Source organism: Ictalurus punctatus, chromosome 22, assembly GCF_001660625.3.
Source record: "Ictalurus punctatus breed USDA103 chromosome 22, Coco_2.0, whole genome shotgun sequence".
Taxonomy (NCBI): Eukaryota; Metazoa; Chordata; class Actinopteri; order Siluriformes; family Ictaluridae; genus Ictalurus; species Ictalurus punctatus.
Window position 1 is genome coordinate 11,994,129 of NC_030437.2, and position 14,091 is coordinate 12,008,219.

At 37.8% G+C, this 14,091-nt stretch overlaps 1 protein-coding gene across 1 annotated transcript; it reads right to left on the minus strand.

Moving 5' to 3' along the window:
• Positions 1 to 532: 532 nt before the first annotated feature.
• On the minus strand, positions 533 to 12,359 carry si:ch73-337l15.2 (glutathione hydrolase 6). Its single transcript, XM_017452562.3, has 4 exons — positions 12,123 to 12,359; positions 7,081 to 7,379; positions 6,850 to 6,963; positions 533 to 4,579 (listed from the first exon to the last, which is right to left on the minus strand). Exons 1-4 carry the CDS (start codon positions 12,236 to 12,238, stop codon positions 3,303 to 3,305), a joined length of 1,806 nt encoding a protein of 601 aa, XP_017308051.2. The 5' UTR covers positions 12,239 to 12,359; the 3' UTR covers positions 533 to 3,302.
• Positions 12,360 to 14,091: the final 1,732 nt, after the last annotated feature.

Consider the following 14,091-nt stretch of genomic DNA (forward strand, 5'->3'; position numbering starts at 1 on the left):
AAGGGGGATAGGGAACGCAGATAACCCCTAAGGCAGCACTCTGATAAGAGAAGTGTGAAGCAAGGCATCAATATACACGCCTCGCACACATTCATCTAAATTAATGTAACAAGCCTGCAGCTCTCCGGAGGTAGGAAGATAATGTTGTCTATCTACGGATAGACCGGATTTGCATAGCAGAGAGCACATGAGGAGCAGAACTAATAGCTTTGACGTTTCTAATTTACACTTAATACAAAACACACCTTCAGAAATATCTGTCCTGTGGTGACTTTCGCTAATAACACAAGTGAGGTTCTGTTACAAATTGCTAACGTCATGAGGTTATCCAAACGAATATAACATAAAATCCTGCATCTCTAACAATTTAATCATAGCCAAATTCTACCCACTAGCTAGTTCTCTGCAATCACACAACAGCTACCAAACCATATAGAGAATGATTCTCAGGTCCTCTAATACACGGGAGTCAAACTCATTTTGGGTCAACTGCACTCAAGTTGGACGAATAAACAAGCATCAACACAACAACTCCTCTTACATGTTTTAATTGATCAGCAGTTATCGGAAAGGTACATTCAGAATACATGGATTAACCACAACACAATGAACAGACTGAATGTTTACACTCCTAGAAATGAAGTGGACTTAACTGGAATTATTTTTTTTTAAAACTATATGAGTTGTCACTGCATAACTATTCTCCCTTAAAGTCATTCTGGATAAAGCATCCCTTTTAGCTTGTTAATAAAGAATGATATATTATTAGCACATGATGTCAGTAGCTGAGTTAATAAGCTGAGATTATTGCTCTCTTTTTTCCCCTCTAGTGCCTCTTTTTCCCAATCTTTCCATTCAATTAAGGTCCATAAGACAATTTTAATTTAGAAGAAGGATTTTAAATTCTTTTGGAGGGCCTGATCTGAGCTTCTATTGGGTCGGGTCTGGCTTACAGTACATATGTTTGACATCCCTGCTCTAATACATCTTGTACACTACTGTACACTTGGATTGACTAATTGAATGATGTTCTCACTTCTGTGCAGCATTTAATGTGAAAATAAACATATACTTAGTTTTAGATTTGTATATTAATATGACACAACAAGTTTTACAGTGCATGATATAGACACAGGACTCAAACTAATCATGACATAACATCTTGAATGGCTATTAACCAGTTTGTTTAAAGACATTTGTGTCAAGTAAATTAAATATCCTCAACGGGATATGGGACATTTGTCAGTCACATGGTTTCTTTCTGTGAGACTTGCTGCTTCTTGTGTACATTTAGACTGGCTTGCATGTGCTTAATCCTAGATATGTGACGCCACCGCATCTTTTTGAACTCCTGGTCATGCTTGGATGGAAGCGCTAACTTCCCTCTTCTGTATGCATGAATTCATAGATATCTTGCTTTGGTTAAGAGATGCTGACGATTTCTCCACATGGGGAAGAAATGCCATTTTCCCACCTAAAGAGCAGGGCCGGTTATGCGCTATTGGACATGAGGGAACAGATATCTATGCTATTTCAGGATTCAAAATATATTAAGGTAAACACTGTTGCACTACTCTGGAACTCTGCATTATTAAGATACAGTTTTAAATCCATCACTATAATATTTATAAAGACTACCATGAAGGACTAGTAATTGTAATTCCATCAGTTGCCATCAAGCATAATGAGAGCAAAATTAATTAACACAAAATGAACAAACACTATTGAAACCTAATACAAACCACATGTAAAAATGTGTCCTCTAATAACCCTGGGTAACAGTTAGTAGATCATTGAAATGTGCACAGATTAAATGGATGAACAATCCGTTTACCTGATTAGTCCAGACATCTGCATTTCTTTGTTGTGGAAGACTGAAGTATTATTAAATGGATCCACATCATGTTGTGGATGTTGAACAGCTAAGGTGAGTAAAGTCTGTCTCACACTGTGTGATTTCATCAGTCTTTTACTGTACAAAATAACCCTTAATTCTATATCCAGACTGTGCAATAACGTGTCCTCCATTTCAGTTTATACCATGGTCTGTCTGAATACTCGAGTCTGATTGGCCGGAAGGTGTGCGTTCAAACCGTATAATGCACAGGTAGTTCCAGTCAGTTTAATCGCCATTCTAAATTAATGTGCTGCCTATAAACAACTGTAACCATAGTAACATGCAGTTACAGTAATGCATACAGTAGTGAAACTCACAGCTTCATTATTAGTAGAGATGCGGTACAGATGTAGATAATTCCCCCACACACACACACACATCTCTCTCTCTAAAAACTATTTACTATAATTCACTCAAATAAATGTAATCTTGTCGTACTACTTTATCTGTATGTGTATGATTTAGAGCGGGCAGAATTCCAGACCAGTATATAAAACTACGAGTAAATACATAACTAATAAAAATGAACCATTATTTTTATCCCTTCAGTCAAATTTTGCCCTGCAAACATCAATGACAGCTTTAACTTGTCAGTGCTGACAAATGACCATGGTATAAATGGGATAAAACATGGCCAGGTGTGCACTACACAATTTTACTGCATGCCGTTTCATGCTGGGAGGTTTTTTCCTCCCCTTTATGCTTTAAAATTGTGTAATTCACACCTAGCCCTGGATTATCCTTTACTTATAGGATGAAGATTCTCTAAGTATAGACCTCAGATTAAAGAAAACGACTACGTTGTGCTTATGTAATCAATCAGTGCAGAAAACAGTGACATTCAGGGTCGCATAAACAGAAACATTCTTCAAAGTGAGGTTCAGATGCCCATTTACATGTTTTGTTCATGTTTCAACAGTTCCGCTAGTGTATTTGTAGCTGTACCGAGTTTTGAGAAATCCTATGCCATCTTCCTATTCGTTGTTTTTAGATGAACATTGTAGCAGTGGTCACACTCTGAGATTTTAATCAAATAATCTAATCAAATAATGACATATCAGAGCATGATATTATGGATTCTAAGACTGCCAGTCTCAACTCACGACCAAAGAATTATTTTATGATGTGTGATTTTAGTCTGAGACAGCAAAATTGTATAGTGCAAACTCGGCTAAAAGAAGCTTCCTTCCGTAGCCATTAGTATGACTACATGACATAACACCAACTGTTCTCTCATTCACCTTTTGCACTTAAAAAAAAAAAAAAAAAACCTTGGGAACGCCATGATTGGTGAAATGATGGCCTAAAATGACTGACTGGTTAGACTCGTCATTTTCTCTTTTGTCAAGGAAAATGCATCTGCACCATAAAAAATGACACTGCTGGATTGCAGACATATAAACTGTCAGTAGCCATTAATATGAGCATTAGCAACCGGGGCTCCATATGCGCTAACGTGGTCTGCATGTAACCGCAGCAGCATGGATAGAGAATGATCCGAGCACTCGTCCACCTGCTGGAGCTCACTTCCTACATCAGAGAACAGCATATAAAAGTCTGAGTCATTTAAAGTGGCAGACAGACAAAAAGCCGAAGACATTCCCGGCTCTAGATGGAGGAGAGGGCCACTAATAGCTTCTTTAGAAGACATTCCTAAGTCAATCCTGTTGTGCAAAAAAAAGGCAGCATTAAATATAGCTGAAAGTCCTCCAGTAATAGCAACAACTTCTACTTCATTTTCTTCTGCATTGTCTTGTGTATCATCAGTATGAGATGCATCGTCCTCAATGAGTTGTAGAACCAATGGCATGTTGAAATAAGGCAAGTTTGAGATGTTTGAACTAAAGCTGTTAAGGAGAATACCACTGGATGGCAAAAAACGCCCGGATCCCCACGTGCTGTTGAGTGAAGCTGACATAATGACAAAATTACCATATTTATCCAGCACAGCAACGTGACTGTTTTGAGTATTAAGAGAAAATGTGTCTACGAGGCCTGGGTACTTCTCAGCCAAGGCTGAATTGTTGCGTTCTTGAATCGAGTTTAAGAGAGCACTGTAGGAGGCAGAGGTCCTGTTAAAATCTGCACCGTTCCGAAAAGAGAGGCTTTGCTGCCTGACTTGCTCTAATATATCAGATAGCATCTTGCCTGAGAAAGGCAAACTGGCTGAAAGGACAGAATATTTCTCTCCCTCGATGATAAGAGAGTCATTGATTTCTCCATGGCTGTGCTGAATGGCAGCTGAGAAGTCTGGCCTCTCGTTCACGGAGAGGTCTTCGGACAATTTCACAGCCAGCATTTCTAGGAAATTGTTCTCATTCAGGCTGGCGCTCTGCAAAAGCTCTGACAGATTCTGATTTTTGACGATCGCTCCCACCGATTTCATGCGGCCACTCGCATCACAGAACAGATCACACAGCTTGGAAATGCGTATTTCCTCCTTATAGCTTTCCAATGCCTTGCCGAGGACTTCATCTATGAGGAACCCTTCCTGCGCTAATGTTATGGCTTCTTTGAAAAGCCGGCTCCATTCAGATCGTCCACACTTGGAGTGGAGTACTTGGATACCTTGCAGAATAGATGGGACTCCAAAGGTAGTTGATGACATTTGGGGTGCAATGGAACGTATTGTCTTGAGTGAGCCTGATGTGTTGTTGTACAGGATGGCTGAGACTATACCACCTTAAAAAAAAGCCACAAGAATCATAATGATTACTGGATAAACAGTTTCAGAAGTTATAGAAAAGTACTATTAATCTAATGTACCAAGGTTATTTGTGATTGTGTCCTCTCAGTCAAGGTTAACCCTTCTAAGAATCATTACGCGAGAACCATTAATTATCATACTAACTGAATAATCAATAATAATTATGCTTGAGAAGGCCACTTACAGCCTCTTAGTAACCTCCTAAGAAGCCATTACAGGTCCGACTGGTAATGTGAATTGAAATAATGCATGTACCCATGTAAAATGTTTAAATATTTATATTAGGCTTTTTACTGTACTTTAATAGATTATTGAGATTTGAATCAACTTTTTGGACTAGTGTGGATGTTTTAAATGCATTAGTTTTGAGATTTTATTCATTATTTTCCACTTCCAGACACAGATGCACACCGAATGGTTCTACACCACTAATCGCTGCTACATACAAAACACCCTTCAGAATTATTTGCATCTTTCAAGAAAATAAATAAATAAATAAAATTAAGAAATAAAAAGAATAACATTAGCAGTAAATTACGTGATATTTTGAGCTCCAACATACAGAGAATGTTTTTTTTAAACAAACACTACCAGTCAAAAGTTTAGACACACTCATTCTTTTTTTTTCTTCCACATTTTAGAATAATAATAATAATAATAATAATAATAATAATAATAATAATAATAATAAAGTAATCAAAACTCTGGAATAACACAAATGGAACTTATGGGAATTATGCTGTGATAAAAAAAAAATCCACAATAAATCAAAATAATTTAGTATTTTAGCATCTTCAAGGTAGAGCCCCTTTTTGCCTAGAATTTCCAGAAATGTGTTCTTGGCATTTTCTCAACCGATTTCTTGAGGAATCTCCCTGAGATGCTTTTTAAACAGTATTCAAGGAGTATTCAAGTATTAAATCCCATCTACGTTGGACACTTATTGGCTGTGATCCATTTAAAAAAAGATTTTTTTGTAAATAAAATGTTAGTTTTCTAATAAAAGAAATGAATATGTCGGCACAATTATATTTGTGTCTACAACACTGATGATTTCAAACATTTAATCATACACCTTCAGATCAAAAGGTTTTTAAAATCATGAGAAACATTTCAGTCAAGTGTCTCCAAACTATTGACCAGTACTGTACTTGTAAAGGATCTTGGTCTCACTCCTCCACTCTGAAAGTCTTAAGCTATTTTACTATATATTCTCGGGTTTGTACATGTAGACTTCTCGCTTCAATTCAGACCGCAGGTATTCAGTAGGGTTCCAATCTGGAGACTGGGATGGTCTTTGCCAAACACTGATTTTGTGTTTCTTTAAACATTTAATGTGTTGATTTGGAAATATGTTTAGCTCATGTTCTAAGCCTCTATCTATCTATGGCCAATCCTGACCTCATAGCAGAGGCAACCATCCTTGAATTCATGTCCTCAATACTGCCATCATTCTGAACCACCAAAGCATCAATGATTCACCATCATATTTAACAGTGAATATCAGGTTCTTTTCCTTTTATGTAGTCCCCATTTTTTGCCATTTTGTTGCCAAACATTCTGATGGTGTGCTATGACTATAAAGTATGAATTTGGTCTCATCGGACCACAACACATTGTTGTTCTAATGATGCTTGTTGAAGTTCGGGTACTACATTTGTGAGATGGTCTCAGGCAGGGCTTCTTTCATGTTGTTACAAAAGCAGTATTTAAAAAACAAGAATAAACTCAATTGTTTTCCCTCCTTCACCATTCTCCACTGTGTGGGAGGACACAAGGCATTTATTTTGAATATTCTTTAAGGGTGTAAATCATTTGTGTTAGAACAAAAAAAAAACTGTTTCTCCTTTCATTTGAATTTTTCCAAAATCACTTTTGCTCATTTATATGACAGGTGCCAATAATTCTGGAGGGCACTGTAAATAAATACTGCATACAAGATTCAGATTCATTATGAGCTTGCCCATTTCCATGTTTTAGATTCAAATATTACCCCTGACAGAAAATAAAACCACTAGGCAAATGGTTGTACATACTGCCTCACATAAAATTGCCCCAGCATTGGATAGGACCAAATGTCTAGCTCATACAAATTTAAAATTCAATGCTCCAAATGCTCAGTTAAAATATATTAGATCATAAAATCTAGGAAACCTATTGTGAATCCAGGTGATACTCCCAATTATGACTATATATTATTACATTATTTGATTTGTAGATGATAATTTAAAGATATCTTACTAACCTACTCCAGCTGTATGTGGGTGGACGACTCCCAAGCAGAGCAGAGAAGCAATAGCTGCATCCACCACATTTCCACCCTCCTGGAGAAGCTCCTTACCAATGCTGGAACAGTTATCTGCACATAGCAACATCAACAATACCTCATTAAAACCGTGAGAAGCTAAACCATTTAAAAATGTATTTCAAATGGCACAAAAGCACTGGGGTAGAGATGAAAATAAAAAATCCAAACCTGAGGCTGTCAGAACAACAGCATGGTGGTACAGTGCAGTGTGCTCATGGTGGTGGCCATCTTCTCCATCTTCGTGTTCATCATCTTCATCCAAGGTGGTGTGGTGATGATGGTCGCCATGTTCCTTTGAAATGTTCATGATGTTGGTTCCTGCACTGTGAAATCTTTCAGGATCAGGCCACCATTCATACCACTGAAGAAGCGCAAACACAGAGACGATACCCAGGAGAACCAGAGCCACTGACACACGGAAACATGTGAGTCCCTTTCCTGCTTTTCCCAGCAGTCTATCATTGCGCCTATAGGAATATGAGGTATAATAAATAATGAATAAAACACGGCAAACCATATTGTTATATAAAAATAATGCACGCTGGTTTGGTGTGATACGTTTTCGTTATGAAATGGATTATACCAGCTTGGTCTGAAGTGTGTTATTTTGCTTACACCACAGCGATTTGTCAACAAATGCAACTTTTATTCATTAATGAAGGACACACAACACCTTTAAATTATTTGTAGTTACAGACCCCTTTGAAAGTATTGGAACAGCAAGGCAAGATCAGAAGGCCAAGATCAGAATTACAGCTTTGATTCCTCATATTTACATCTAGACATGTTAAACAACTTAGAACATGGCACCTATTGTTTGAACCCACCCATTTTTTCAAGTGATAAAAAATATTGGAACATGTGACTGAAAGGTGTTTCTTGCTGCCCAGGTGTGCCCTGATAGATAGATTGATTAAAGAATTAGTTCTGAATGTCTTCTATTGGTTTGAGCCCTAGGTTTTGGCCTGTGAAAACTGCCTTTTTTTTTTTTTGAAAGGATAAACCAACATGAAGTCCAGAGTGATGTCTATGAGAGAAAAGCAACTCATTTTGAAGCTGAGACTAAGCTTTAAGACTGTTCCTATACTTTTGCTCACCTAAAAGTTGGGTGGTCTGCCACCAAAGATGCCGTGTTTTAAGCTGTTTAACACATCTAGATGTAAATATGAGAAAATGAAAGCTGAAATTCTGATCTATTGTCTCATATTCATCTTTTGATCTCAAACCCAAATGTCTTCAATGTATACTGAAAAAAATGTTTAATTGGCCTTACTATACTAGGGGATTAGGACTCACACAGACCACATGGGGAGCACCTCAGCCCCTGCTGGCCTCACTAATTCCACTTCCTGCAGTAACCTTAGTTTTTCCCAGGAGGTCTCCATCTAGGTACTGGCCAGGCTCAACCCTATTTAGCTTCAGTGGGAAACCAGTCAAGAGCAGCAGAGTAATATGGCTCTGGCCATGTATACAGAACAGGGCAGTTAGCACTTCAAACACATTCAGCTACCATGGGACGTTGCATTAGCAGCATTTCAAAAAGATGCAGTGGTTTTTGATGCCTTTCTGCAAAAGCCTTTACCTCTCTGATTGGCAGCTGTTGGGTGATAGGGGAGAATTGGCTTAACTGGAAAAAAAACTGAGTCAAGAATCAAGAAGACTTCATTATATATATATACAACAGGGATTACTATAAGTGCTATAGGCAGTTCACTATATTGATGAGATTTCAAATGTACTCATGGAGAGAATGTAGGTAATGTAACCCCATAACTGCTGCTTAACTCCAAAATGCCAAATGTACAATGTACATTTTAGGCAAAATGTAGTTGTTTTGTAGCATTTTTATATGCGTCAATATGTGTGCAGCAAACTAAATCATCTGCAGGATAACAAAATATGACAAGGTCAGAGAATCTCAGTGAATAGCCCTTCACTTTAATCCACTTTAGCTGCCTTGCATTCTCTGAAGGATTAACATGAATCCTCCATGGTACCTTAAATTAAATATCTATCTATCTATCTATCTATCTATCTATCTATCTATCTATATATATATATATATATATATATATATATATATATATATATATTATTCTAAAAGAGAAGAGGGTTGCTACGTGTATTAATGCTATTTCAGAGTTGCAGTCAAGAGCTCTGAGTGAGAACAAAGTCCAAATGTAAGCTTTACTGAAAAATATTTAAATAATGAAAATTGTACACAGCAAAATCACCAGTGTTGATTTAACACCCACAGTGCTGAATTCACGCCCTACAATGTTTATATAAGTCCATTGGACTCATATAAACACTCTGGGTGTTAATTCAACACTAGGGATTTTACTGTGTACCTACTTCTGACCAAAGCTTATAGCATTATTAAAATTAAACATGTTATATGGGGTTGGTGGGATTGGAATGCATAGAAATATATTTATTCAGACACTAATAAAAGTAATAAATGCATCATTAAAAAAACATTATAGGATATTTATCATTTTGCACCAACATGCCAAGTAAAGAGTAGTATATTACTCTGCGAGGATATGACAGGTTTTTCAGTTAATTATTCAGTAGGATTATTCAGTAGGGTCAATTATTCAGTGGGGCACCTATATTCATAAGCCTTTTATAAAGCATAGCTAAAGATTTTATTAAAAAAAAAAAAGATTTATCTCACAAGTCAAAGTTTAGCATCAGTAATGTTATGTAGGATGACTTTGCAGAATTCTATATATCAGTATGAGTACTGTTCAACATTATCCTTATCTTCCATGTTATTAGTCTTTGCTTACAGCTCATCCATTCCATTCCCCAATCACTCCGCTGACATATGAGTTTCTTAAATAAGTAAAGGTGTAGAGGCTATATATAGTGCTTCCTAATACTGTTTTGAATGTGTAATTATCATTTTAGTTTAGATGACATGTACATCATTCATTCCACTGTGACACTGCCTTCTTAAATAAGTGATGTTGTATTAGAATGGTGTTTAACAGTTTGAAACAGTTTTAAATTTATTATGTAGATTCAGTAAATATACTTGGATACATGAATACTTGATAAATGTGTTTTTTTTAGGATCTCAAAGAACTCTTAGTAACGGCAAACTAATAACATGCTAGATGAGGCCAAACAGTTACAAATGCAACAACACTGAACTTTGAAACTTCTGTACTGCTTATCCTACACAGGGTCGTGGGGAGCCTGGAGCCGATCCCAGGGGAAGTGGGTCACAAGGCAGGGGACAACCTGGAAGATGTGGCAACCAATCACACACATTGACACACTAGAGACTCCAATCAGCCTACAACACATGACTTTGCACTGTTGGAAGAAACCGGAGTACTCGAGGTACCCCAAAGCACTGGGAGAACATGCAAACTCTGCACACACAGAACAAAGGCAGGAACTGATCCCCAACCCTGGAGGTATGAAGCAAACATGCTAACTACCAAGCTACCGTGCCCCCTGGGCAAAAGTTTCCCATTCCAAAACCATGGATATTAAAAGTGAGTTGGTCCCTCTTTGCTGCTATACTGTAACTTTTCTGGGATGGCATTCCACTACATTTTGGAGCGTGAATGTGCGGGCCTTGCTTTGTACACAGGGTCATTGTCATACTGGAACAGGTTTGGACCTCTTAGTGCCAGTGAAGGAAAACTGTAATGCTACAGCATACAAAGAACATTCTATACAATTTTGTTGTTCCAACTTTGTGACAATACTTTGAAGAAGACCCATATATGGGTGGGATGGTCAGGTGTCCACATACATTTGATCAAATAGTGTAATTCCAATTATTTACCATACTACAAGATCTTGGTGGCTGCTGAATATTTTTAAACTAGCCCAACTTAAAAAATGCAAATGTGGCATGTCTGTCATTAACTGTCCTCTTTGCTGCTACTCCTCCATTGAAAATGTTCATATAGTGAGCATGGGTCAGCGTGATTCCTGCCCCAGTGGGCTTCTGTTAGAGCTTGTTGTCACGATTGTGCAACATCTAGAAAGGCAAGCAAATCAATGGACTCTTGACCGACTTGTGTCAAATAGCAACATTTTTAAAACAATTAGTCACTGAAAAGATATAAGTAATATGTTAAAAAGGTTGTGAATGAGAACATTTGTTGAACAGCTGATATACACAGTATATTGTGGGACTCTGTCGGACCTGCCTCTACCAGCAAGCCACAGCCTCCAGTATTAATCCTCCAATATTCGCAAAGTACGGTATTTCGCAGATTTTTTGTGTGATTGTTGCAGTCCAAAATGCTTGATTTTACTGTGCCTTTTTTTCTAAATTTGCGTTGCGTCTTGCAGAGTTTTGTGCGCTTTTTTGCGAAAAACTTTTTTTGGCAAAATTGCAATTGCACGAAATTGTTCTGCACGGCCTTTTGCATCGTTGTTTGTTGGTAAATGAGACCTTTTAATTGTACTCGACGATGTTCGATGCACGTAAATTGAAGAGCACTTTGCCTGAACGTGTGTTGTGATCACGTCACATGACACTTCTGAGCCCAAGTCTGCAGAAAATCTGCTGTAATTTTCAACAACTGCAAACTCCTCAGAATATTACGCCATTTGCTTGACTTTGTGTTCAAAATCCCGGACAGACTGAATATTGCTTTATAATAGATTTATGGAATGTTTATGAATGTTTTATTAAGACATCACATAGCCCAAAGTGTTATCAGTTGTTTTTGAAATTAGTCTTCTTTTAATGATATGCTGAATTTTGATTTGTTTAACATGTTTAATATTTACCTCTTTCGTGTGAAATTTCTTAGGCTAGTTCAATAGTAGATTATTTATTTATTTATTTTAAAATTCTTGATTCTAAGGATTTCTAGACCTAGGGTTTGTGAAAGCAGTTATGCAAAATATAACCACTTATGAGCTCTGGCTCTGTATTTATCATGCGTTAATTAAGGCTTTGGGCCTGAAGCTCTGTTTGTAAGGCTGCTGTGTGAAGCGCCATTCAAACAGAATTGAATTCAATCACCAGTGAACAAGTCGACTTATTATTATTATTATTGTTGTTGTTGTTGTTGAACAGCGTAGAGAATAAATTCCCTTAAGCGATGTAACCATTAGGTTACACAGTGAGGGTATGTAATGAAACAATGCCTATAATGAACATTACAACACCGTGATCTTTATAACTGCACTAAACAGAATGCTGGCTTGTTTTCTTTCCCGTCACTTACAGCTTTATGTAGACTGTCACTTGTTCTTCTTCATCACTGTCCTCGTTTGCGCGCGTGTCTATTTCATCGTGAATATCTGTGGCGACCTTCGTGTACCGAACATCAACTTGCACCATTTTAACTCAAGCATTAATAGTGCGACACACAGGACTGCTCGAGTGTCTGACACGGGAAGTTCGTGGTTTCCTTTAGATGTGAAAGTAAATTTCTTGTGTTATTTCCGGTTTAAACTACCGCTCCTCCTGGCCGGAACTCACCTGCGCTCTGCTGACAAACAGGAGCGACAAGTCTGACTGCCGTATGCAAATGTATTCATGAATATTCCAAACGCGCGCAACCCATTGGCGAGTCCTGATTATTTCTTATTCATGTGTTCATCTTCCGTACGCGGTGTGCTGCTGTTATGAGAAGCGTGCTCTCGTTGTCTCGTTAAGCAAAATATCCCATGTTTTTCTTTTCTTTTTCTTTTTTCTTCGGGGGGTTTTCCCGTTATCCCGCTCTTGTGTATGAAGCTTGACATCTAATAGGTGTATTAGAGTTGTATATTGAACTTAAAAGCCAGTAGTAAGCTGACTCCCTATGCTCGAGTAAGCATGACCACGCCCCCTAAGACATACATTTTTACAGGCATTTGCTGTAAACCTATCACAGGTATGTGCACCGATTTAATAACATCAAACCCACTGACAGGTTGAAGTGAATAACATTGATAATCTCATTACAGTGGCACATGTCAAGGGGTGGGATATATTAGGCAGCAAGGAAACCGTCTGTTTTTCGAAGATGATGTGTTGGAAGCAGGAAAAATGGGCAAGGCTGATAAGGGCCAAATTGTGATGGCTTGACGACTGGGTCAGAACATGTCCAAAATGCCAGATCTTACTCTGATACATACGACCTATCTAAACACGGTTGCAGACCAAGTACACCCCTTCATGGCAACTGTATTCCCTAATTGCAGTGGCATTTTTCAGCAGGATAATGCGCCCTGCCACACAGCAAAAATGACTCATGAATGGTTTAAGGAACATGACACAGAGTTCAAGATGTTGACTTGGCCTCCAAATTCCCCAGATCTCAATCCGATCGCTCATCTGTGGGATGTTCTGATCAAATAAATCCGATCCATGGAGGCTCCACCTCGCAATTTACAGGACTTAAAGGATCTGCTGTTAACTTCTGGTGTCAGATACCACAGCACATCTTCAGAGGTCTTGTGGAGTCCATGCCTCCATGGGTCAGAGCTGGTTTAGCGGCACAAGGGAGACCTATACAATATGAGACAGGTGGTTTTTAATGTTATGGCTGATCAATATGTATATCTTGCTTTCAAAATTTCATGCTATTTCTCTGGCACATAACGCTCCTCGTGATTTCCTAAGCAGAAATCCAACATAGGTTTATTGGGATAAACAGATTCCACAAGAAGACCCAAACAATATCAGACTGGGGTGGTATTTACAGTATCTCCCAGTGATATTACATTTACCAATAAAGTATGTGTGTAAAGGTAAAGGTAAAAGACATTTTAAACATGGGTAAAGATGAAGGTGACCTTTACCACAACCTATGTGCATGTTTTACATAAATTACATTAATAAATGTCTACAGCTCTTATTTGCAGCAGCTTGCCTGTCCCAGCCCAGTTTTTATCTTTGAAATACAATTATTAAAATACTTTTATATTTGCATTAATGTGTGAATCCATTTAACATCTACTACTTGAAACATTGTTTTCCATGAGGGCATTCATTATAGGTTATGAAAAAATGTACATCTTACTTGCACATTCCCTCAACCCTGTTACCTAAACACTTTCACCCCTATGCAATATTTCAACGGGAAGCTGCTGCATCATCCTAATTTCCTGAAGATCATAGGAAGAGGAAAAGTTGTTATTATTTTCTTCATTATTTTCAATAATATTGTGATATCGAATGACAAGATCACTTTGAAAGTACAACCGTGT